The following is a 25,509-nucleotide window of genomic DNA, read 5'->3' on the forward strand; positions in this document are numbered from 1 at the left end:
GTCTTGTTCTTTGAAAATGCCCATCTAAAGCCCACCCCACTCTCACATTTGTTGTGCACTACAATTCATCTTTATTCGAGTTTGGGGGCACTTGTCTCCCTCGCCTTGACACCGTCTAAGTTGTTATGGGGGGGGGCCGAGGTAATGTTGAATCATGCCCAGAATTCACAACAAAGCTCTGGTAAGAACAAAGACACCAAGCTCACGTCCTCTTGTGATGTTTTCTGTGACTCTGGAGCACCGAGGAAACGCGGACGAAAAAGCTTGACTCTCAACAAACACTGGGAAACAATGCTTTACTGAAGAAATCCACCCTTCTGGCAAAAAGTGATTATAAGTACGGGGGACGTGTTTTGTAAAAAGGCATGCCTTTGTTTGGTCACCCCCTCCGACGTGCAACTGACTACGTGGCCGCCTGTAAGAGATGAGGTCAAGAGTCAGATTTGACCCCATGATGCCACGAATGAATGGAATGCACCGTACCCCGCTGAGCCATCAGGTCACCCCACAAACCAGCACCCTAAGTGAAAAACGACACGATGTGGCCGCACAGGCGGCGAAACAGCTTTGGACGCAGCTTGTGTGACTGAGTGGCTTGTTGTCGGTGGTGAGACCTCCGGAGCTGACCCCACCCTCGCAATGTTTTGCTCCAGCTCTTATGTAAGATACCCCCAGTTTGAAAACATGCGCAACCTTTGCTTTTATCCCGCCACCTCTTGGCTTGGCTCCACACTTTAGATCCGATCGAGTCCTGCGCGGTTATGCTATGTGGCCCTCCCGATGTTATAATATCCAGAACAGCCTGGAGACTGCGGCACTCCACGGGTCTGCTCCCAGCATGTGTGTGCAGTGGATTACCCTTTCATCAGATTACAGAGGAGAGGTCCACACTTCGTGTCACGAAGATGGATTTACCCACTGCCAAATCTGTCAAAGGTCTTAAACATAGTAGAGCAGAATACCAGCAGGGGGTTAGACTGAGTTTAACACAAGGCACACACACACAAAAAAAAAAACACACTGGAAAAACAAATCCGCATCTCAAAACGTCATACTCTTATGCATCACCTATTTCTGTCATATCCACCAAAGCAGCTGGGTATGACAGAAATAGAAGTGGGGTTTTTTTTTCCATAGAAAAGATGGACAAACATCTGAAATTGGGCAAAGATCCCGAGCAGCATGTGAATGATGAAACAGATCTCACCACTTCCAAGTATCGGCTCCATGTGACCGAAAGCCCAGAGGATTAAGAAAAGGGGCGCCTGGACGTTTTGACTGGGGGGGTTGTGGTCTCAGGTAACGGAGAGTTGGACGAGGAGCTGTAGCTTCACAACTCTACTCAGAACTTTATTGCACTCAGGGTCCATAACAAACTAAGACGATGTTAAAAAACAAAAAAAACCAACAAAAAAAACAAGAGAAGAAAGAATAAAGCCATAAAAGACAAGAACCCTAGGTAAACGATAAACCCCAGGCAATACATAAAATAAGCACAATAAAATAAGATAAAAGGAACAAATCAGTGTCTTACAAGGAGGCAGCTATACCAGTGGTCCCGCTGTGTGTGGCACTGAGTCTTATATTAGTTAAACCCTGGATGCAGTGGCGCCCACAAGAGGTGGCCCCCAAGGGGTGGCTACGGCCACCCTGATACTAACCCTGGCCCCCCCGCTGCCCCCCCCAGCCATGAGTCGCATATGCAGATTATGCTTCTGATTATGCATAATATGCTTCTATCTGATATTTTACATTAGGTGCTGTTCATTTAAATCAACAATGTATATTTTTCTTAACTCTCATATTGACAGTTTTCAACAAACCTATACAGTATACTACAACAGCAGCATAGAATTCCCGGTATTCAGTCATGGCTTTTGGTTTTGGTGTGCCACCCCAAGATTTTCAGTGGCCCCATTTGCCCCCCCCCCCGATGAAACAATTCTGGGGGCGCCACTGCCTGGATGATTACATCATCAGAGTCATTGAGCCGGCAAATACATTTATATATAAGATTTCTTAGGACAGTTTCTTTTCTCTTCTTTCTTTTTCTGTCTCTTGTCTGGATAATGGATGGCTGGATGGATGGCTGGCTGGATGCATGGATGGATGGCTGGCTGGCTGGCTGGCTGGATGGATGGATGGCTGGATGGCTGGCTGGATGCATGGATGGATGGCTGGCTGGCTGGATGGATGGATTTCTTAGAACAGCCTGAGAGGTGTCATTGACTCCTGCAGCCACTTGCACTACACCATCTAGCTCTTTCTAGCAGCGTTCTCATAGCATCGTTATAAGCTCCTCGAAGTCTCTGTAAGCTTGCTCTTTTCCCCCCCTAATCTTAGTTCATTGGTTTGTTTGTTGTTTTTCTATTCCGTTCACGGTGTTCAAAACCAACGCAACAACTGGTGGATTCGTAGTAAAACCCGACTACATCCGACCCGAGCCGGTTCGTCACGGGGACGCGCGGGAAAAAAAACACGGCGGCGCGCTCAAGTAAATCGTAGCCACATGCTCGTTCGCGGCGCCCAGTCAGCGCGTGGCTCGGTCAGCGGCAGGGGACCCAGGACGTCCGCCCGGCAGTGACTTCCCGGCACCGCAACCAGGCGCATCCTCCCCCGGCCAACATGTCAAAGTTGGAGCAGGTCCTCATCCTTGACCCTCCTTCCGACCTCAGATTCAAAGGTAAGGCGACTGTAGTATTCGCGGAGGATGTGGTGGTGATTTTTTTGTTTTTTTGTTTTTTGTTTTTTTTGTTGTACACCTGGCGGGGATAATTTCCCACTCCCTCCGACGTGTTTCGTAGCCTAGCTTTTAGCCCCTCACCGCCATTTTAAGTTAGCCGGGGACGGCTCGGGCCGCCGTGAATCCTCGCGCTTTAGTGACGTGGATCGCCGGCGTGGCGCATGCCTCTTGTCGGCCCGTCACTCACAGCCGACCGACTCATGGCGGAAGTGCGTCTCGGTCAGTTGTCAAGTCATTGGAAACGCCAAATAAAGGCCGATCTGTGTTTTACTGACTCTCCTGTCGTTTACGCTCCAGGTATCGAGCGTTGGCTAGCCCCACTGAACCGGCTGACACAGCCGGCTAGCAGTGAGCGAACTGTTATTTCCACGGGGCTTAACCCACCTCAAGAAGTCTGGCGTCACCATGTAAACTATATTTCCAGTGACAGGTTTAACGTCGAGCCAAAGGAAACTTAGCTTGTTGCGAAAATGAGACCCCCCCCCCCCCATTGAACCGTGCTCAGCGACCTGATCGCGGAAAGTGCCTGCCGGAGTTTGAATGGTAAACTTGGAATTGAAACCGCACCGGAGCGTTTTGCTGGTAGCATCATCTACCCCCGAGCAGCCTGTTGTAACCGAAGAGCTGTCGTGTTTAATAACGTGTTTTTTTTTTTTGCAAAACCCATTCATAGTAAACTGATGTCAGTAAACCCGTTTCTCTCAAAGATAGAGGCTTGGCACTGATAACGTTCTGTGATGAGTCAGTCCGGGCTAACGTTTGCCTAGCTAGCTAGCTAGCTAAGGGTAGCTTGTGGGCTAACAAAAGTTGATGTCGTTACTATCCTCAGGCTGAATGATTCCGTTTTTGTTCATCCCATTCCTATCTGACTCCGTCCACCACCGTACAATTCACTCAACCAAGTCTGTGTAATGTGTATTTAGCAGTGGTTGCTTAAACGATACAGTTTAACCACTTGTTACGTGTCCACTGGCAGTGTTGATTAGGTAGTTACCCATTAAGCTACCATACTCAAACTGACATCTGAAGCAACATGGGATAAGTGGTTTTGTGATGTTGATCGTATTGGCAGGCAAATGTTGTCGTTATGTGGACATAAATTGTATTTATAACCACTGGTGTGTCAGTGATTAGTTCCCCGTCTCTGTGGTATTTTCCACTCAAAAATGTTGTTAATGTGCCATTAGGACAGCTTAGGCCAGATATCCTGCACAAAATCCCAAGAAACTGCTCATCAGGTGTTAGCTGGAATAACAGCGGTTAAAACTCAGCACAGAGATTTTGTAAAGATGTGCGTTTGTGACCCGAGGGCAGTAAAATCTAATCCCAGGTTGGCTGTATGAACTGGGAAGTGGTATAGATTTACTCAGAATTAAATTAGGCCAGATTTCTACGGAAATTTTTGTTTGTCTCTTGGAGGAACACAAAGTTGATTTTCTCCCTAACTGATTTCTATGCGTGTGTAATGCAGGAGACATGGTCTTGCGTAATCACATCATGACTCCACTCACTTCACCTGATAAAGATATTCTGCGCTAATTTGACTTGTGCTCAGATTGCCATTCAGTCACATGGTTTGTTTTTGTCCCATCAAATGAAATTTGTACCCCATATACATTGGAATGGAGGTAAAGCTGATTTGCAAAGATATGACATTACTGGTGTCATCGTATTAATTATTTTGAATTAGATGACTCTGAGTTCAAGTCTGTGTCCCCGAGGGCTAAAGACCAAGGCTAAGAGTAAAAAAAAAAAAAGAATGGCTGGATTTGGCATCCTCTTTCTTACAACAAATTGCTTATTTCTTTGCCAAATTTTTGCAGATATATTGGTGTTTTTACATGGTTTACACCTAAGTTGTAAGTCAGATGTTTTGCTACTCTTGCAACATGTGTTTCAGTGCTTTTAACTAGTGCAGAAGTTTAAATTCCTATGCGTCGTGTCTTGCCGATACAGGCCTGAATGTTGTTTTTTTAATGCAGAGTTTGGTCTTATACATAGTTTATCTTTTCCTATGGGTACATGTACATAAAATTGCATTGACCCTATCTGATCAAAGGCCACTGCAAATCAAAAATCACAGAATTTCGTGGGATTTTTATGTTCAGTGCAGAACAGAGGAAAAGATGTGTGAACTTCTAAACGGGTCTTTCTGAGTTGTACTGAGGTAAGGCGATATGAGGAAGAGAATGGCTGCAGCTCCTTAACTGTCTCGGAGACGGAGCTAAATCTGTCTATCCTGGAGCTGCTCTGCTTTAGAGGCTCTGCTGGGATTCCTCCAGCAAGCTAGAGGGGGCAGTCCTCCTTTAGTCGGCTGGTATTTTTAGAACAGGGCTGGCCTGGGGGACCCTAACTCGGCATGCACAGGAGAAGATGAGAGAAGGCGGTAATACTGCCAGAGCGAAGGTGGGTACCTCAAAGTATGGGAATGGTTGTGGGCTGAGTGGCCATATATCTACTGTGCACAACAACTGTTTTAAACTAACAAGCCTTCCTCATTGTGTATGCACTGATTAATATATCAAATATCAAGACTGGCTTTCTGATGTTGTTGAAATGGGGTTTTTTTTGTGTGGAAGGCATTGGGGCCGAGGCTGAAGCTCCGTGGTAGCAATCATCTTTGTAAGGTGTTATTAATCAAGGTATTGAGTCCCAGGGATGTTTTCTGTTGCTGACCCTCTTCCATGTCTTCACAGGAAGAGGGCAAGCAAATAGTTTTCCTTTTAGGGATGGATATAAATAAAAAAGAAGTGTTGCACACAGTAGAAGGATGACTTAGAATGCTTTATTTATGTGATTGTAAAGTAAGCTTTCATTTGAGTTCATTCTCACTCATCCTGATATTCGGTTATTTCAGCTGTGGTTCTCAGGGACTTCCAATATTGCTGGTGTTCTTTTCTACCGGGTAGTTAATTACATTCTTCTGTTGTATCGGGTATTCCATTCATCTAATTGGGGAGTTGTTATGCTGCGTCTACATTATGTCTGTATTCCAGAGAACTCAGAAAGTCAAAATGTCCACCTCTTATGGCGGAAAATGCATGGAAGACCATTCGATTTCAGAGTTCAAATTAATAAACTTGGGCAGAATTCAACAACCCTAACTTAACCAAGAGGCGGTTGTATGATGTCACACAAACATTGTGGCATGCAGTGCAGAGTACACTAAGAATGGTAAAAAACCAGATTAAGACAAATTTATGCTATTAAAATGCATCGTCGAGTCAAATAATTTTATGCATAATTTATCCTCAGGAAATTTTGCCATTTTCCTTGTTTACATTTTGTTGTTTTTTTTTAGCTCCAGACACTGGAAGCTTTGTGTTCAGAAATCCAAAATAAAGAGGAACTTTCCACAACTGACTTTGTTTGGAAAGCAGCATTACACCTGGCACAACAGGCGAATATAATAAACTATATATCAGAATTGAAAACCTGCAGTACTAGGGCTACTAGAACCAGATTGGGAACCACTGATTTAGAAATAACATTGAAAGAAGTCTAGTTTCTTAACATTTGACGTGGGATTAAACAAGTTCTTTACGTATATTTGTATTACTTTTATGCATTTGTAATATATGTACTACAGTGGCAATACAATGCGAAAATTGAGAACATGTGTACCAGAGCATGGAATCAGAATTGGTAGAAGTGATATTGAATCCCCAGTAGCACTGCATTTTATTGAAATGGAACATTCAGTTTTGGATCTTCAGATCTACTGATGTCAATGGACCAATGCCAAATTGCATAGGAGGTGACATTGGAAATATTTAATGAAAGTTGGAAGCAAAATGGATATATAGGTTGAATAAGGTATTGTTGCAGCACCCAATGAATAGGGATTGACACTTGATAGATAAAAATGAATACAGTATGTTTTTTTCCCTAGGATATGATCTTGGAATATTTTTTTAACTAAATTAATTTCTGTCTCTACAATGTTTGTTTTCTTTTGCCTCTGAGGTATGTTTGTTGATGGTTGATATTTGTGGTAGTGCTACTTTATGTAGATGTATTGTTCTGATGGCCAATTATGTTTTTAAGATATGTTTAGCTTCTTTTTGCTATTTGGTATGTAGCCACGATTGGATTAGTTGAATATGATCCCTATGAGCTCACTGAGTTGTTACCACAGAAATGCTACAGTTTAAATTCAGTGCTGAAACCTGTTTCTCCTCATGCTGACATGAGTTGAATGATTGCTTTCAAATCACATGATGCATTTATAAGTCATCTTTATAGTATGCACAACCATTCTACATTTTGATGATTATAGGCCTGTTTTTGGTGACCGGGTTGAGTCTTTGGTTCAGTGCTTTTGCACTGTTGTTTTTTTCTCTTTAGATTAAAATATCACTTTTTTCCAAACACTTCCCTCATTTTAAGATGAAAAATCCCTCTAACCCTTCTTCTCATTCTTGTCTACTCTGTTCTTGATGAGTGAAGTAGAGGTGACCTCAGGCAAGGATCTTAGCTATAGCTAAGATTGACTTGTTAAGTCTATTTCATGTAAAGAGAGTTGTTTTTAATATTTGTTAATGCTATAGGACTGCCAGCCAATACATTGCTTGCATTCAGAGGTTTGGTTTCTGTCACAGTGTGAGGTGGCATGTGAGTGGGATCTCAACTAGGTTCAATGTCTAATATAGGACAGAGGTGCTGCAACACATTCCACCAGAGCAACTGTTAGGTGGTTTTTCAGGTTTGGGGAAATTTCTTTTGTGACGTGGCTGTGTTGTGTTGTGAGCATGGTCCCATTCATCAGCTTTACTGTACATGTAGGCCATAACTGGGGTGGGACCACTCTGTGCTGGCCATGCATTTCTCCTTATCTCTGAGCATTATGAGGAAAGCCCTAGCATAGCCAGTATGAACATCAAGGGGACTACCCTACTCCTCCACCTACTGGAAAGCATGGGAAAAGTGAAACATTATTTTGACCCTTTCTAGGTCTTTCTAAAGCATGAAGAAAAGCAACAAAAATTATGGAGTTGGAGTAGTACAAATTTTCCCCTAGGGCTGGATGATATTGACAAAATCAAGTATCACAATATCTTTGACTGAATACCTCAATATTGATCTTCTGTTACTACTATTATTTTTGGCTGCTCCCATTGGGGGTTGTCACAGCAGATCATCCGTTACTATCTCTTCCTGTCCTCTGAATCTTCCTCTGACATGCCAGCTACCGGCATGTCCTCCCTCACCACATCTATAAACCTCCCCTTTCGCCTTCCTCTTCCCTGGCAGCTCCATATTCAGGATCCTTCTCCCAATATACTCAGCATCTGTCTCCGAACTGTCCAACCTGAGCTGTCCCTCTGATATACTCATTCCCAATCCTGGCCTTCTTCGTCACTCCCAATGAAAATCTTAGGATCTTCAAGTCTGCCACCTCCAGCTCCGCCTCCTGTTTTTTCATCAATGCCACTGTTTCCAAACCATACAACATAGCGGGTCTCACTGCCATCTTGTAAACCTTCCCTTTAACTCGTGCTGGTACCTTTCTGTCGCAAATCACTCCCAATGCTCTTCTCCACCCACTCCACCCTGCCTGCACTCTTCTTCACTTCTCTTCCGCACTACCCGTTACTTTTAACAGTTGACCCCAAGTATATAAACTAATACACCTTCGTCACCTCTACTCCTTGCATCCTCACCATTCTGCTGTTCTCCCTCTCATTCACACATATGTATTCCATCTTGCTCCTACTGACTTCCATTCCTCTTCTCTCCAGTGCATACCTCCACCTCTCCTCAACCTGCACCCTCCTCTCGCTACAGATCACAATGTCATCTGTGAACATCATAGTCCATGGAGACTCCTGCCTGATCTCGTCTGTCAACCTGTCCATCACCATTGCAAACAAGAAAGGGCTCAAAGCCGATCCTTGATGTAATCCCACCTCCACCTTGAATCCATCTGTCATTCCAACCACACACCTCACCACTGTCACACTGCCGTCATCCATATCCTCCACTACTCCTACATACTTCTCTGCCACTCCCGACTTCCTCGTGAAATACCCCACCTCCTCTCTTGGCACCCTGTCTTAAGCTTTCTCTAAATCCTCAAAGACACAATGTAACTCCTTCTGACTTTCTCTAAACTTATTCAACAAACATTCTCAAAGCAAAAATCGCATCTGTACTGCTCTTTCCTGGCATCAAACCAAACTGCTGCTAGCTAATCATTACCTCTCTTAACTTAGCTTCCACTACTCTTTCCCATATCTTTATGCTGTGGCTGATCAACTTTATACCTCTGTAGTTGCTGCAGCTCTGCACATCACCCTTATTCTTGAAATTGGTACCAGTATACTTCTTCTCCGTTCCTCAGGCATCCTCTCACTTTCCAAGATTGTGTTAAACAATCTAGTTAAAAAACCCACTGCCATCTCTCCTAAACATCTCCATGCCTCCACAGGTATGTCATCGGGACCAATCACCTTTCCACTCTTCATCCTCTTCATAACTGCCTTCACTTCCTCCTTTCTAATCCACTGCAGTTCCTGATTGACTATCCCCATATCATCTAACCTCCCCTCTCATTTTCTTCATTCATCAACCCCTCAAAGTACTCCTTCCACCTTCTCAACACATTCTCCCCGCTTGTCAGCACATTTCCATCTCTATCCTTGATCGCCCTAACCTGCTGCACATACTTCTCAGCTCACTCCCTCTGTCTAGCCAATCGGTACAAGTCCTTTTCTCCTTCCTTAGTGTCTAACCTCTCATATAACTCACCATACACCTTTTCCTTTTCTTTCGCCACCTCTCTTCACTTTACGCCACAACTCTTTGTACTCCTGTCTACTTTCTTCATCTCTCTGACTATCCCACTTCTTCTTTGCCAACCTCTTTCTCTGTATACTTTTCTGTACTTCCTCATTCCACCATCAAGTCTCCTTGTCTTCCTTCCTCTGTCCAGATGACACACTAAGTACCTTCCTAGCAGCGTCCCTCACTATTTCTGCAGTAGTTTCCCAGTCGTCCAACAACTCTTCACTACCACCCAGTGCCTGTCTTAACTCCTCCCTGAACGCCACACATCAGTCTTCCTTCTTCAGCTTCCACCATTTGATCCTTGGCTCTGCCTTTCACTCTCTTCCTCTTCTTGATCTCCAAAGTCATCCTACAGACCACCATCTGATGCTGCCTAGCTACATTCTCCCCTGTCACCCACCTTGCGGTCTCCAGTCCCTTTCAGATTGTGCCTCCTACATAAGATATAGTCCACCTGTGTGCACTTTCCTCCACTCTTATACGTCACCCTGTGTTCCTCCCTCTTCTTGAAATATGTATTCACCACAGCCATTTCCATCCTTTTCGCAAAATCCAGCACCATCTGTCCTTCCACATTCTTCTCCTTGACACCATACCTGCCCATCACCTCCTGATCAACACTGTTCCCTTCACTAACATGCCCATTGAAGTCTGTGCCAATCACCACTCTCTTCTCCCTGGCTACACTCTCCACCACTTCATCCAACGCACTCCAGAAATCTTCTTTCTCTTCCATCTCGCACCCAACTTGTGGGGCATATACGCTGATAACATTCATCAACACACCTTTGATTTCCAGCTTCATACTTGTCACTCCGTCCGACACTCCCTTCACCTCTAACACATTCTTGATATACTCTTCATAATTACCCCTACCCCATTTCTCTTCCCATTCGCGCCATGGTAGAAGAGTTTGAGCCCACCTCCGATGCTCCTGGCCTTACTCCCCTTCCACTTGGTCTCTTGCACACATAGTATATCTACTTTCCTTCTCTCCATTATATCAGCCAGCTCTCTCCCTTTACCAGTCATAGTGCCAACATTCAATGTTCTGACTCTAACCTCCGCACTCCTACCCTTCATCCTTTCCAGCTGCCTTTGGACATGCCCCACTCCTTCTCCCTTGCCCAACAGTATCATAGTTTCCACTGGCACCCTGCTGGCCTACAGTTCCGGTGGTAACGTAGACCTCGACCAATCTGGTATGGAAATTTGATTTATGATCCGCAGATTTAATTTGGCAAAGGTTTTACACCTGATGCCCTTCATGATACAACCCTTCCCATTTATCCAGGCTTGGGACTGGCACCAAGAATGCACTGGCTTGTGCATCCTCAGTGGCTGGGTTGATGTGACAATATTTTGGGGGTGGGTGATATGTATGTGTATATATATATATAAATATATATATATATATATATATATATATATATATATGTGTGTGTGTGTGTGTGTGTGTGTGTGTGTGTGTGTGTATACTACTACAACTACTACTACTTTCGGCTGCTGCCGTTAGGGGTTGCCACAGCGGATCATCCGTTTCCATCTCTTCCTGTCCTCTGCATCTTCCTTTGTCACACCAGCCACCTGCATGCCCTCCCTCACCACATCCATAAATCTCCTCTTTGGCCTTCCTCTTTTCCTCTTCCCTGGCAGCTGCATATTCAGCATCCTTCTCCCAATATACCCAGCATCTCTCCTCCACACATGTCCAAGCCATCTCAATATTGTCTCTTGCATCGTCTCCAAACCGTCCAACCTGAGCCGTCCCTCTTATATACTCGGTCCTAATCCTGTCCTTCTTCGTCACTCCCAATGAAAATCTTCGCAAATATATCACTCAGTTAATACAGTAATACATTCAGGTAGAGAGGCATTCATTGTTAATTTCACTCGGCTAATACAGTAATATAGTCAGAAAATTATCATTAACTGTAATGCAGCCTTTAAGACCATTAAATTATATACATATAATTTATAAGTATATATATTGTGATAATCAAAATCCTAAATCCAAAACTATAGATGGCACAGGTTGCATTTTTAACTGAACTGTCCATCATTTACCATTGCACCGTTTAGCATGCGTTTATGTTAGCATCACTGTTACCACCAAGTCTCAATAAATATTTCATGTATAACAGCTGGCTAGTGGTACCATAACCAAGTCTTTGTCAGTGTCTAGCTTCTGTTCTCTCTGGGGGGGAAAAGGGTCAACTATGGTGGTCTGTGGGGATCATAGAATCCACTGCATTTTCTTTTAGGGCTTTATGAAGCAAAGACCTTCTCTGGAGTTTGTGACAGTTAAAGGATGATTCTGGCACTGTCAAGTGACAGTTCTACACCTTTTAAAGTGACCATTAGTACATTGACCAGTTGGAAGATTTAGGTCTAGGTTTACCACCAGGTGGTGGTAACAACTACCAAAAAAACCTGTAGTATCACTTAAAAGCAGAGAGAAGTGTCTGGGCAATGTAAATGTAAAGAAAAAAAAAAGAAGTTTTATGGCCAGAAGTATGTGGACATCCCTTCTGAGTGGATTTGCCTGTTTCAGCCACATGCATTGCTGCTGGTAGATGCATACAGTAAAGTAAGTAATAAAGCCATGCAAGTAGCCATAGACAAACGTTGACAGAATGGGTCATACTAAAGAGCTCAGTGACTTTCAACATGGCGCTGTCATAGGATGCCACTTTTCCAACAAGTCAGTTGTCAAATTTCTGCCCTGCTTAGATCTGCTCCTGGTCAACTGTAAGTCTGTTATTGTGAAGTGGAAATGTCTCGGAGCAACAACAGCTCAGCCAATGAGGCAGTAGGACACACAAGACCACAGAACGGGACTGAAGGGTGCTGAAGCATGTAGCGTGTGAAAATTGTCTGTCCTCGGTTCAACACTCACTACCGGTCATGCTATATTGTTCATTCACATTTGGAAAATGGGGAAATGTCAGTCTCAGTAAAGAGAGATCCAGTCCAATTTTGCCATTTTTTTCACATGGTTACCATGCACTACACTTTTGGCTAGATGCATTTTTCCCCCCCTTTTCCCTCCCTAATTGTGCCTGTCTAATTACCCCACTCTTCCGAGCTGTCCTGGTTGCTGCTACACCCCCTCTGCCTATCCCGTAAGGGCTGCAGACTACCACATACCTTCTCCGATACATGTGGAGTCACCAGCCACCTCTTTTCACCTGACAGTGAGTAGTTTCGCCAGGGGGACGTAGCGCATGGGAGGATCATGCTATTCCCCTCAGTTCCCCCTCCCCCCTGAACAGGCACCCCGACCGACTGGAGGAGGCGCTCCAGGACACATACCCACATCCGGCTTCCCACCGATAGACAAAGCCAATTGTGTCTGTAGGGACACCTGACCAAGCCGGAGGTAACACAGGGATTTGAACCGGCGATCCCCGTGTTGGTAGGCAACGGAACAGACCGCTATGCTACCCAAACGCCCTGGCTAAATAAATTTTTGATGAATGTGTTAGGGAACTTGGAACAGTGAAGTAAAACAGCCAGGGTACTTAAACATTGTGATCTCTGTGGTATCCTTGTAATGACAATCTGTCAGCCCTGCCAACAAAATTATTCATTTACACATCATGGAGGGGTGGGAGGTTTCCAAAATTCAGCATCCTCTATGACTTGTTTTATCTACCAGTTTGCTTTATCAACTGAAGTGGTACCTGACTGGCTCATTGACTGTCCAGCTGTTTGTTTACTGGAAACAGTGTTAATTGACCGGCAGTTGGTTGAATTTATTTTTTCTTTATCATGATCACCTTTGGTTTGGGATAACCCTGAAGTGAATTTTGCTACGAGGTTTGGTGGAGAGGGCTATTGTTTATTTCAAACTCTTGTCTATTAATGGAGCAACTGAATTATGGGGTATGGGTGCTGTATTTTTATAGACCATGTAACCTCTTTTATCCGTATTCCAGTCAAACCAAATGGAACCGCCAAAGCTGATTTTAAAGGTGATCCGTCTTAACGTTCAGTCATGCAAACTTCTTCAACCATGACACGACCCTACATATACTACCGTGAGGGTCATAAAATCATATTTCACAGATGAATTCTCTCAGTGCAGATGTGTGCCTGTCATCCAAGATATAATTTATAACTAAATAAATATAGATGGCTAAGTTAATGACACAGAACACAGCAGACATCTAATACTCGGGATTAATGACAAGATGACTGTTGGACCATGCTACTTGAGGCATTTCTGTTTTGACCTCTGTATTACTGAAGGTCCAGCCAGAGCCCTCAGGGTAATTGAGCTGATCAGGTTGAGTTGGGGGGGGGTCTGATTTCGCGTCCCACTTGTTTTCTGATAGACATGGCCCATGAGAGTGGGTCCATGCTGGTGGTGGTTAAGGACCTAATTTGAAGCAAGCCATGTCACAAGATGGAGTTCAAGCTGATGGTGTCCCAATATTTGACCTAAGCCGTGCACGTCTTTCATTTCTGATATGGACATGAGACATCCATATAAAGTTGGCCATCTGGAGTGAAGAAAAAACAACTTAATGGATTCATTTGATTTGGCTAGGAGATGCTGGAAACTTCTGAAGCTAGTGCTGATGATGGTGCGTTTGCCCAGATTTCCCTTCTCCTGATCCTGTTTTTCCTCTCGTCACAAGGTGCCTTTTCGATCAGGAGTGCTTAGGTGATTAGATTTTTTTAAATCAATAACCAGAACTAACAAAAGTGAAAGTTGCTGTCTCGGCTGCAAATTTTAGGGGAAAATGTATCTCAGGTTCCTTCCCAAACAATGTGTTCTAGCGCAGTGGACAATACCATCCATCCATTATCTGAACTGCTTATCCTGCTCTCAGGGTTGCGGGATGCTGGAGCCTATCCCAACACTCACTGGGCGGCAGGCAGGGAGACACCGTGGACAGGCCACCAGGCCGTCACACAGGGCCCACACACACACACACACACACACACACACACACACACACACACACATATATATTCATATCTAGGGGCAATTTAGTATGGCTGATTCACCTGACCTACAAGTCTTTTGACTGTGGGAGGAAACTGGAGGAAACCCACGCAGACACAGGGAGAACTTGCAAACTCCACACAGAGGATGACCCAGGACGACCCCCAAGGTTGTACTACCCTGGAGCTCGAACCCAGGACCTTCTTGCTGTTAGGCGACCACGCTAACCACTGCGCCACCATGCCGTCCTGTGCATAATACCTAGCCTACAAATCATGTTGCGTGTTGGTCAAAATTTAATGTTTGATTTATGGTCAAACTGAGCAAATCAAAGCACTCTTCATCAATGTACGGCCGCCTCTAAATCGTTTTTGGATGTCATGCAGGTTTGCTTGTTGTTGTAGAGTGACCTCAGACTTGTCCTTGAAGACTTGATTGGAGAGGCAATCGTGTATCAAGAGACATAGCACTATAAATGGGGTAGATAATGTGATGGCCTGGCGGCCTGTCCAGGGTGTCTCCCTGCCTGCCGCCCAATGACTGTTGGCATAGGCTCCGGCATCCCCGCGACCCTGAGAGCAGGATAAATGGTTCGGATAATGGATGGATGGATGGAGGGATGGATGTTTAATGTGCTGGATGTTGCAAACATGTTGATTATTGATTTATTAATAGCCTAGGTTTCCTTACTGATGGTTTAAAGGACTTTCTCTTTTAAAAAATTCAGTCATTTTGATTGAACACTGAAGGTTAGTTTTCAATTAAAAGGCCTGATTTTAAAAAAAATAAATTTTTTTTTTAGGTTGTGATGAAATCTTTTCGAAGGGACGTTACTGTTTATTTTGTGTAATTGTGAATATTTTAATTCAAAACTACAGAAAGATTTTTGAACTCCAAAAAAACAAAAACAAAAAAAAAACTTCAGTTGAAAAGCGTTCTTTCTCTCCACCTTGTTGTGATTATGATTAGCCTATTCTTTTTTTACCCCCACCCCCTTTTTGTCCCCAGTTGTACTTGGCCAGTTACCCTACTCTTCCAAGCTGTCCCGGTCGCTGCTCCACCCCCTCTGCCGATCCGGGGAGGGCTACAGACAACCACATGCCTCCTCCAATACATGTAGAGTTGCCAGCCACTTTTCACCTGACAATGAGGTGTTTCGCCAGGGGGCATAGTGCGTGGGAGGATCACGCTATTCCCCTCAGTTCCCCCTCCCCCCCAAACAGGCGCCCTGACCGACCAGAGGCACTAGTACTGCGACCAGGACATATACCCATATCCGGCTTCCCACCCGTAAACACGGCCAATTGTGTCTGTAGCGATGCCCGACCAAGCCATAGGTAACGCGGGGATTCGATCCGGCGTTTCCCGTGTTGGTAGGCAACAGCATAAACCGTCATGCCACCCGGATGCCCTCAAAAATCATGTTTTAATCAAACTTTGTAGCGGAGACAACCGTAATGTTTTCAGTTCTGTGCTACCCCACTGTGGATTTACCTTTCCTCTGCATTTCTTGATAAGTTAATTACTGAAGTAGTGTTGTTACTCATCTATCCAGCAACTCGCAAACGAGCTCTCTGTGGAGTTAGTCCATTGAACGCCTCATTTAAATCAGGTGGGTTAGCAGCTTAACAGCAATTGCTTATCTTAATCAACCAACTTTTTCAAGTTCTCCACTAAACCTTTCACCAAAACACTACAACACTGCCCACTTTGACCCTTATATGAAACATAGCACATGCAGCATTTCCCACGGCGATGACTGACACCCCAGTATTTTGCAAAAAACAATGAGGGTAGTCAAATATGACTGAATAATTATGACATTTTATTTCTTATGGCACTTCTCTTTTTCAAAACCCCATGAAAATATATTTCCTTAATCAGCTTCTTATTATGAGAAGTAGAGTCCTGCGTGGACATACTGACTGCAGAGTGAACGGTTTTAGTCCTGTTGCTGGTTGAGTTGGGCGGGACTGTGTTGGATGTAGATGTCTTCAGATAATTCTGTGTCATATAAAGTACTGGTAAGAATTGGGGAGACATCTACATCCTTGCCACGCTCCTGCGAATACCTGTAAGTTACTGATGGCTGCATCTCTGATGTGTGTAGAAGGTTGTCGATAAATGTGCAAACATTGTAGAACAAAAGAAACAGTACAAGCACAAAGTTATTAAAATTAGATATGGAAAAAAGAAATCCAGCATACAACTGTAGCTTTCTGCTTAGTAACTCACCATTCAGTGACCAGGTTGAGCAGAGCAGAGTTGTCCATTTTCTTTGGCGGCAGGGCCTCTGGTTCATCCTCAAGAAGATCGGATTCAGGAGTATCCAGGTGGCATGGCGGTCTACCAATCTACCAATGCGGGGATCGCAGGTTCGACTCCCTGTGTTACCTCCGGCTTGGTTGGCGTCCCTACAGACACAATTGGCTGTGTCTGCGGGTGGGAAGCCGGATGTGGGTATGTGTGCTGGTCACTGCATAGCGCCTCCTCTGGTCGGTCAAGGTTGTGCCAAACTTGTTCAGGGGGGAGGGGGAACTGGGGGGAATAGCGTGATCCTCCTGTGCGCTAAGTCCCCCTGCCGAAACTCCTCACTGTCAGGTGAAAAAGAAGCGGCTGGTGACTCCACAAGTATTGGAGGAGGCGTGTAGTCTGCAGCTCTCCCCGGATCGGCAGAGGGGGTGGAACAGCAACCGGGACGGCTTGGAAGAGTGGGGTAATTGGCCGGATACAACTGGGGAGAAAAGGGGAAAAGTCCAAAAAAATAGAGAAAGAAAATTGGATTCAGCCGGTGCGAATACGTAGGTTCGGCTGAACAAGGCTGATCCTAGCTGATGCTGCCTCACAAGGAGAACGTTAGCCTTCGCTTTTTTGTTTCTCTAGATTTGACTGAGTCACATAGTATGTAGAAATTTTTAATGTTCCAACTCAAGTTTTTAGGGATTTTAAGCGATTATGCTCTTGCTGTAATGTTGCAGCCCTGCTTGATGAATACAACTTGAAACACAATACTGGACATGTGTGTTGTGTTTTCTCTCACAGGTCCCTTCACAGTTGTAGTCACCACCAACCTCAAACTCAAGAACCCCTCGGACAGAAGAGTATGTTTCAAGGTCAAGACGACAGCGCCGCGCAGATACTGTGTACGGCCAAACAGCGGCGTCATCGATCCTGGAGCGACCGTCACCATCTCTGGTAAGTACCGGGGTTAAAAATGCTTTTTAACTCAGTGTCTGGTATCCATTTTTTCTTCATTTAGATACTGCAGGAGAGCCGAGTAGGAATATTCAGATAGCATTATTTTAAGATCTTTTTTTTTTTTTTGGTTTCTTTCGCTTTACTCTTATCATACAATGAGGAATGAGGAAACGACGTGCAACATACTTGCAGTCACATTCAATCAAGCCAAGGACATGAGTGTTGAGTCCAAAACCAAATGGCATGCATCCTAACCGGTTGAGCCACCAAGATGCCTAGCTACACCATTTCTGAACATTCTCATTATTTTAAACGACACTTTTTTTTCCTGTATATTTTTTAATGCCATTTTTTACTGTCAAGTTGTTGGTGTTGATGTCCCATTATGACCTAAAATAAACCGAAGGCACCTGAGAACTCCACTGTAAAGGAGCAGGTGGGCTGTAACAATAAATAACTGGTGGCTCTTGAGGAAGGTTGATATGAGAAACTTCTATTTAGATATGACACAAATTGTGTTTTGAGGAAATCATTTGAACTTCTCAGCAAATCACCGAATTATGGTGCTTGTTGATAGAGAGCAATTGGTCAGTAATTTCTTTCTTTTATTGTATTTGTTTTTAACATTTTGCTCTTTCTGCTGAGATTTTGGTTTGCATCCATGCTCTCGCTCGCTCTGAACCTCCCTGCTTCATATTCACTCATTTCAGCATATTTATATCTGGTCACCGCCCTTCCTTAAACTAGTCTTGTAATGCTGCCCACTAATAATAATGATAAATTGAATTTGTATAGTGCTTGTTATCTGCAGAGACAGCTCGAAGTGCTTCACGGGTAAAAGCCTAGTAAAAGAAAAAAAATCTAATAAAATAAAAAGATAAAAGAGAGGGAATAAAACTAGAGTGGGCTGCTGTAAAGAATAAAAATAAAGTAAGAGTAGAATCAAATGAAGTAAGAGGATTAAATCAAGGGAACTAAACGGCTCCACGGGAGTTGTTGAGGGAGCAGGTGCCTTGCTCAAAGGTAGCTTGTTAGTAATTGTTAAGGGAGGAGAGTGTTTCTTGTTTACTGATCTCTCTCTCCCCAACCTTCCTGAGGACTTGGACCAACTGTCTTGCAGTCACAAGCTGGGCACAAACCTTTTGGCAACTGCTCTCCATGTGAAAACTATTGACTTACTGATGGAGGTCAGCCCTCAGTTTATGTCCGTTGCCTTGCTCAAATTGTGAGCGGCAGCTGCTGACCAGTTAGTTTACTGAATTAAAACTGGTCTAACAAGCAAAGTTCTCATCCAACTCCAGCGTACGGAAAATGCTAGGATGCTTGTAGTTTTCCAGTTTTGATTGAATGAATATCTGCAAGTATCCTACCAGGAGTAAAGGAAATGTTTAAGAGCTTTGTTAAGCTAACCTGGGAACCAGACGATTTCGCAAATGCTAATTAGTCTGGTTCCTTTCAGATCAATTCAGATTTCCAAAGGGTGTTATTAATGGATGCAGACCAAAAAGCCTCTGGACGCAATTGGATAGACCGACAACCAATCAGAGCAACGGCACCTGTGACGTAGCACTTAAACTTTTACCAAACCCTGTTGGAAGTACGGCAGACACATCTTTCTTATCAACAAAAGCTTTAAGTGCAGTTGTTAGTTATTCTTTTAAAGAAAACATACTGTCCAGTTCGTTTAATACTGTCGTGATAGTGGACTCAACAGACTATTCTTCATCAGCGGCAGCCAACGACACTTCTCTGGACGTTGGCGTTGTTTTTTTGTTTTCCCACTCGCATTCCGGGAGACCCACCCCTACTCTGCCTCTGATTGGCTAACCCTATCCCAAACCACACCCTAACCCCAACCTAACCCTAACCCTAACCTTAACCAACGGAGGCAACGAGTACTAGCCAATCAGTGGCAGAGTTCCCAGAATGCGGGTGGGGGAGAAAAATAAGGTTGTACATCATCGTATCAAACCCGCCCCATATTAGATAAACGGTTATGATTGGCCTGACCCGGGTCAGGTTGGCTGGAAATTTGTCTGCTCAGGATGGTGGCCAGACGTATATGCCAGAGCAAATGTAAATCACGAGCTCGCATATTCATCTGGTTCCCAGGCTAGTATTGAGCATATGTCAGCAAATCTCCTGCCAGAAATTAGGAGAATAATCTTGTTTCATTAGCTGAACATTAGTAAATATCCAGTCAGGGATTGGGAGGCTTGTTATTTTTCTCCAGGTTTTATTGAGTGACCTTGGGTATATTTCCAGATTTAGTGAATGATGGCAGAATTCACCAATCACAGAAAAAAGTGTATAACAACGTGCCACTAATTCGGCATGAGTCTATGGCCACTGAAATAAATTATTTGAATTTCTAAAACTTTTTATGTTGAAATTTTTACATGTTGTCAGTTGCAATTTACACTGTGCTTGATGTGTGTTCAGGGTGTATGTATGTGCTGTTAAGAAACTATATGGCAAATGTCTGTTTTTTTCCGGGATGGGTTACTGGAAATGATTAAGTATGTAGGAAATGTTTATTTTTAGAGGTGTTGTTTGCTCAAACATGTTTTGACGATTTTGGTTTTTCTTATTTTACAGTAATGCTACAGCCCTTCGACTATGACCCCAATGAGAAAAGTAAACACAAATTCATGGTACAGAGCATTTTTGCCCCACCACATGTTACTGACATGGATTCATTGGTGAGTGATTTATAGAGCTAGAGAGCTTGTGACAAAGATTTTACTGTAAAAAAAAAAAAGTTCGTATTTATGTGTGTCTGTGTGTTTGTGTGTGTGTGTGTGTGTGCATTGATGACAATGTCTACATGTGCAAGGATTATGGAGTGATTGATATCTTTCAATAGGAATTAACAAAATCACCAATAAATAGTATCTCCATATAGTAGGACTCTGCTGTATAGTTTTTTATTGGCTCCTCATTCAGTATTTTTTAAGTTTAAGTATTAAGAAATGTTCAAGGTTTTAAAAAACAACGGCAAGCAGGATTGTCATCTTAACATTTGCCAAACTGCATTTTAATTTATTTTTTGACTCTGGAGTAAATTATAGTTATATTTCCCATATAAACCCTGCTATTCTAACGTTTTGCCATCAGATACAGTATTTTTTTCCCCCAGAGTTGAGCTAAAGCACTTAAAAAGGAGCGTAAACCTCAAACTGGGCTTGACACTGGCTTATCCTCAGAATTCAGTACAATGGAGCCAGCCTTGGCTCTTTGCTGTGAAGCGTCCAGGATGTTTTATATTTGTCCACTAGAGGGCAGCAGACGCCAAGTAGAAGCTTGCGCATTCCTTGTAGCCGTCTTCTCCTGAACCGGCTTGCCTGGCATGAGAAGTGAAAAAACCAGGAAGTGCAATGTAACAAAGATGACTGGTTTGCTGATAAGAAATCACACAGGAACACCACAGTTTTGCTGCAGATGGTTTTGGGTTTTTTTTTGTAATTGCAATGTTAGACTTCAGTGATACTATTTGTTGTTTATGTCAACCCTCCACAGTTTGATACTGGTTTCGACTGCTACTGTAGGCTACAGAAAGTTATGCGTATGAAGAGTATAGAAGTGATTTCTGACATTTCCAGGTCTTATGAAATTATAAAGAAACAAAGAAACTTGTTAAAAATTCAGTGAACTTGGGCTTTTCCTTCACAACCACACTCTAAATTATTTCAATTGGTATATGCCAGTGTAAATGTATTAGCCTAAAATGATGTGGTTATAATGATGAGCCATTTTAGATTTCTGAAAATTGGGATCAGGAAAACTATAGACTTGTGTATGAAAAAAATGCAAGAACCCTGTGTTTCCATTCATTTCATATATGAAAGCTTGTTTTTTATGTAAACCTGAGAGATTCAGTGTTGTGCAGCATGAAAGTTGTGTGAAATTGCTTGTGGGCATGTACATTGACATGTGTATGTGGATAGAATCCAGCTGCTAGCAGTTTAGGTTGATGAATAACATGGCCATTTTTCATGTCCACCAGTGGAAAGATGCAAAACCCGATGATCTCATGGATTCCAAGCTGAGATGTGTCTTCGAGCTGCCTTCTGAAAACGATAAAGCGGTAAGAGTCACAGCAGTGTTTGAAAAAAAAATGCACAGAGGGAGGAGTAGTTTGAACATGACGGGGCTTGTTCTGAAAATACTATATATCCATACTCATTGTACAAAATTCCCGAAAGCTGTGTGCTCTGGGCTTTGAAATCTCAATCGGTTTGCTCATATATGTTTCCCATTATCCTCTTAAAAAGGACCATCATTTGTTTTCATTTTACGCTGTCACTCTCTTTGAGAGCAAGTCAATTGATGGATGTCTGCTTAAATAGACTCCTGTAATTGTCAGCCATCTCAACAAACCGTTTTGCACAGACTGGTATTTGTTTCAAGTATAGCAAAAGATGGTGTGAATCACCAATTCTGCAGCTACATTTTCTCTTTGTTTCCTTGTGAACTTTTGGGCTGGTCATAATGTCATACAATTACGATTTGAATAAATCACTGCAAAAACAATATGGTCATCCTGTCATTTCCAAAATAAGTTGTATGTTCACCTGAATCTTGAGAAAGTTCTAATTAGCTCTCTTTGTCATTCTTTTACATGCAGCAGCTACTCTAGAGGTAGTCAAAGTTATATTAGTGTAAAGGAGCCTTGGCTAAATTTCTAAGCACTGGTATATAACACCTATCCTCTGACACAGGATGGGATAGATTACCATTTGCCAACCTGTTGACAGGATCCTTTTGTAGGCTTATTTCCTCTTATTTAGAATCACTATTTGAACAATAGCTGTACAACTAAACAAGTAGACAACTGAAATAGCAACACCACTCTGACCTATACACACAGAGCATGATCAAACGCACCTCTCGTATAGTAAAAGGGGACGTCAAATGACTTGCAGTAGGCCATAAACACATTCAGAAGTCTCACTGTGAGCCCTGTTGTCAGATGGATTCAGGTAGAAGCCTGTTTGGTGGACGAGGAGCAGCAGAGTTAGTCCGTCCAGTGCAGGTAGGCAGGCAGCCTAACCTGTTCCTCGAGCAGCAAGGCCATAAAAACTGGCCCCGTCTACCATGCAGGGCCATTCTTGGGCCTTGGGAGTGTATTCCCTCCAGCACTTGGTCTGGACTCAGCCTTATGCCGAGAAGCATTAGCAACAAGAGAAAGCTGCAGGGATTCAACACAGCCCCCAGCACTAAGGTTGCAGTCAGGAGCGTCCAGCAGGTTGGTTGAGGGTCAAAATCGGGCTTGCAGGTAGGTTCAGAGACACAGATGGGACCAAGGAGACAGTGTTAGGGTAGGGCATAGGTCATTGCTTCTTCAGGTATAGTCGTAAATGTTCATCATTCTAAGATACACTCACATCCACATGCCATGGGTTTCCATATCTTGTGTTACATGGTAGATCTTATCTTAACCCCCTGTGTTATTCAGTCATACTCCCGTCCCACAGCCCTCGATGTCCCCATGCCATCTTGTTTTGTCTGTTCTGCAAAACTAAGCCACATCAAGCGCGACTTTTGGAGGGACAGATTTCCTCCCTGGTGTCTTTGATGTGGCGCTCTGTGCCTCTGGGCTCCTGGACCAGGCTGCCTTTCCCTGGCACAGTCCCCTGTCTGGAGGCTTACCTCCCTACTTATCCCCAGGCATGCTGGATTTCACTTCAGCGGTTTCCCTCTGCTCCTCTCTCTCTTTTGGATAGAATGACGTGGAGGCGATCAAAGCAGCCCCTGTGATGAACTCTGCTAAGGCTGATGTGCCCTCAGCGGCCATGGCCGCGGCCAAGCCTGTCAGTGCCTCCCTTGACGACACAGAGATGAAGAAAGTGCTGGAGGAGTGTAAGAGGCTGCAGGCCGAGAAGGGCAAGCTGGCTGAGGAGAACCGGCAACTTAAGGTCAGTCTTGGATATGCATTTGTATTGTTTTTCCATATCTGGATGTCTGCAATTGAATTTCACTTCCTTTTCATGGTTTGGATGGTTAGCGTTAGGAAATAGAATAAAGCCAGCACGACATAAACGTCAAGATCAGTCCTATAGCAAACTAAAATAAACTGAGAGTTTCCCTCTGCCTTGTTTGTGTGTACAGTATAAATTCCAGGCACTAAAACCATGATGAGATAATGTGTTCATTGCCTTCTGGCAGCACAAAAAATTTACACCCAATGCTGTGAAACCTGTCCAGTATTCCACTGATGTGTTTGAAAATTCTTTCGCTTGGCTCTGCTGTGATTGGTGTCCCCCTCATTTGGTGTTCCCCTCATTTGACCTCCTCTCGCAGGATGAAGGCGTTAGAATGAGAAAGGCGGTGCGCTCGGACCACATGACTTCAAACTCCACCACTCTCCTTGGCCGAGAAACCACCGCCGCCTCCCTGCCCTCCCTCCTCGTTGTCATAGCCGCCATCTTCATCGGGTTCTTCCTAGGGAAGTTCATCTTGTAGACTGGGAGACGCATGCCAGCTGTACCCCCCTCGACCCACCCACCCCCAATCCCCTCCCCCAGCCCGTCTCCGGAATTGAAAAAAAAAAAAGGCCTGGATTTAACATGAAGTCTTTCTGCTGACTTTGCCATATCATTGGTAGTGCGGCCTGCAGTGAACATGTCTGTATGGCATCATACGAGGGCTTCACCTTTTTACAATCTCTCACACGGTTAGTACACACACACACACAGCTGAGAAAGAAGGAGGTGGGGTTCGGTGATTGTTCCGGTTTTGTTTTCTGTTATTCATGGCTGGATGTACAGGTAAAGAAATGAAAAGTTTATCAATCAACATGGAAGGCAGTTGAGACGCGCCTAAAGTGACCTTGGGCGAGAGGCAGTCAACTACACAAATTTGTTTGTTCTCTCTCTCTCTCTCTCTCTCTCTTTCTCTCTCTCTCTCTTCTCTCACATAGGAATTCAGTGGAAATTTAGGTGTCTTGTAAATGTTATTTTAAAATCCTTTTAAGAAAAGGAAATGACTTACATCAAAAAGAACTTACTACCTGTTGCTGGATTGCCTCTGAAGTCTACTTAATTGTTCAATTTGTAATTTCTACTTTTTCTCTTTGGGGAATGTTTTGAGTCCAGCTGGGGATATAGGTGCCTCCTTCCTTGTATATTTCTGTCCTTTCCAATCCCTGACAACACCAATGCAGACTTTATATTATTATTAATATTATTATTTGTCTTTTTTTTTCTCTATAAATCATATATTCCTTCTGAGGCAAGTGTTGACTGAAATAAGTTCTCCATTCTTACAATCCTGTCCCATGGTAATAAGCATTGAAGAAATAAAAATGAAAAAATGTGGTTTTGATAGCTGTCTTTTCCTGTCTCTCTATACATCATCAGGCGTCGCACACTCAAAAATGAAAGTACGTGTACTGAGGTTTCCTCCCACGTGAGCCAAGCGTGGGTTTGAAGACTTCTTTTCCCAGTTTGATAATCGTGACAGAGTTCTTCACACAAGAGTTAAAGCATAGCCTTGAAATGGGCCCCAACTTGCACACTAACAAGATTCCCTCTAGTGTCATTTGTGTGCTACACAATATACAGTGATGAGCCAAAACGTTAAGACCACTCAGGTGAAATGTATAACATTTCCAAACAAGGGCACATGTCAAGGTGTGGGACGATTAGATGGTAAATGAACAATCGGTTCTCGTAGTCAGCATGTTGGATGCAGGAGTAAAGACCAGAGCGACTTGGGTGACAAGGGCCAGACGACTGGGTCAGAGCATCTCTGAAACGGCAAGGCTTGTGGGGTGCTGCCAGTCAGCAGTGGTGAGTACCTACAGACAGTGGTCCAAGGA

General features: G+C 43.7%; 1 protein-coding gene across 1 annotated transcript; it reads left to right on the forward strand.

Annotated features, from left to right (window-relative positions):
• The first annotated feature begins 2,508 nt into the window (after positions 1–2,508).
• vapal (VAMP (vesicle-associated membrane protein)-associated protein A, like) lies at positions 2,509–25,013 on the forward strand. The gene is made up of 6 exons (XM_056293068.1): positions 2,509–2,683; positions 17,532–17,684; positions 20,286–20,389; positions 21,694–21,774; positions 23,414–23,605; positions 23,991–25,013. The coding sequence occupies exons 1-6, from the start codon at positions 2,626–2,628 to the stop codon at positions 24,150–24,152; spliced, it is 750 nt and encodes a 249-aa protein (XP_056149043.1). The 5' UTR covers positions 2,509–2,625; the 3' UTR covers positions 24,153–25,013.
• Positions 25,014–25,509: the final 496 nt, after the last annotated feature.

This window comes from Lampris incognitus, chromosome 14 (assembly GCF_029633865.1).
Source record: "Lampris incognitus isolate fLamInc1 chromosome 14, fLamInc1.hap2, whole genome shotgun sequence".
NCBI lineage: Eukaryota > Metazoa > Chordata > Actinopteri > Lampriformes > Lampridae > Lampris > Lampris incognitus.

What these genes read in the sequence shown, in the direction of transcription:
- vapal (XM_056293068.1), top strand. Translation starts at nt 2,626, where the DNA reads ATGTCAAAGTTGGAGCAGGTCCTCATCCTTGACCCTCCTTCCGACCTC. An exon ending in AGCGACCGTCACCATCTCTG is followed by an intron (nt 17,685 to 20,285) that starts GTAAGTACCGGG and finishes CTTATTTTACAG; the next exon opens with TAATGCTACAGCCCTTCGAC. An exon ending in CTTCTGAAAACGATAAAGCG is followed by an intron (nt 21,775 to 23,413) that starts GTAAGAGTCACA and finishes TCTTTTGGATAG; the next exon opens with AATGACGTGGAGGCGATCAA.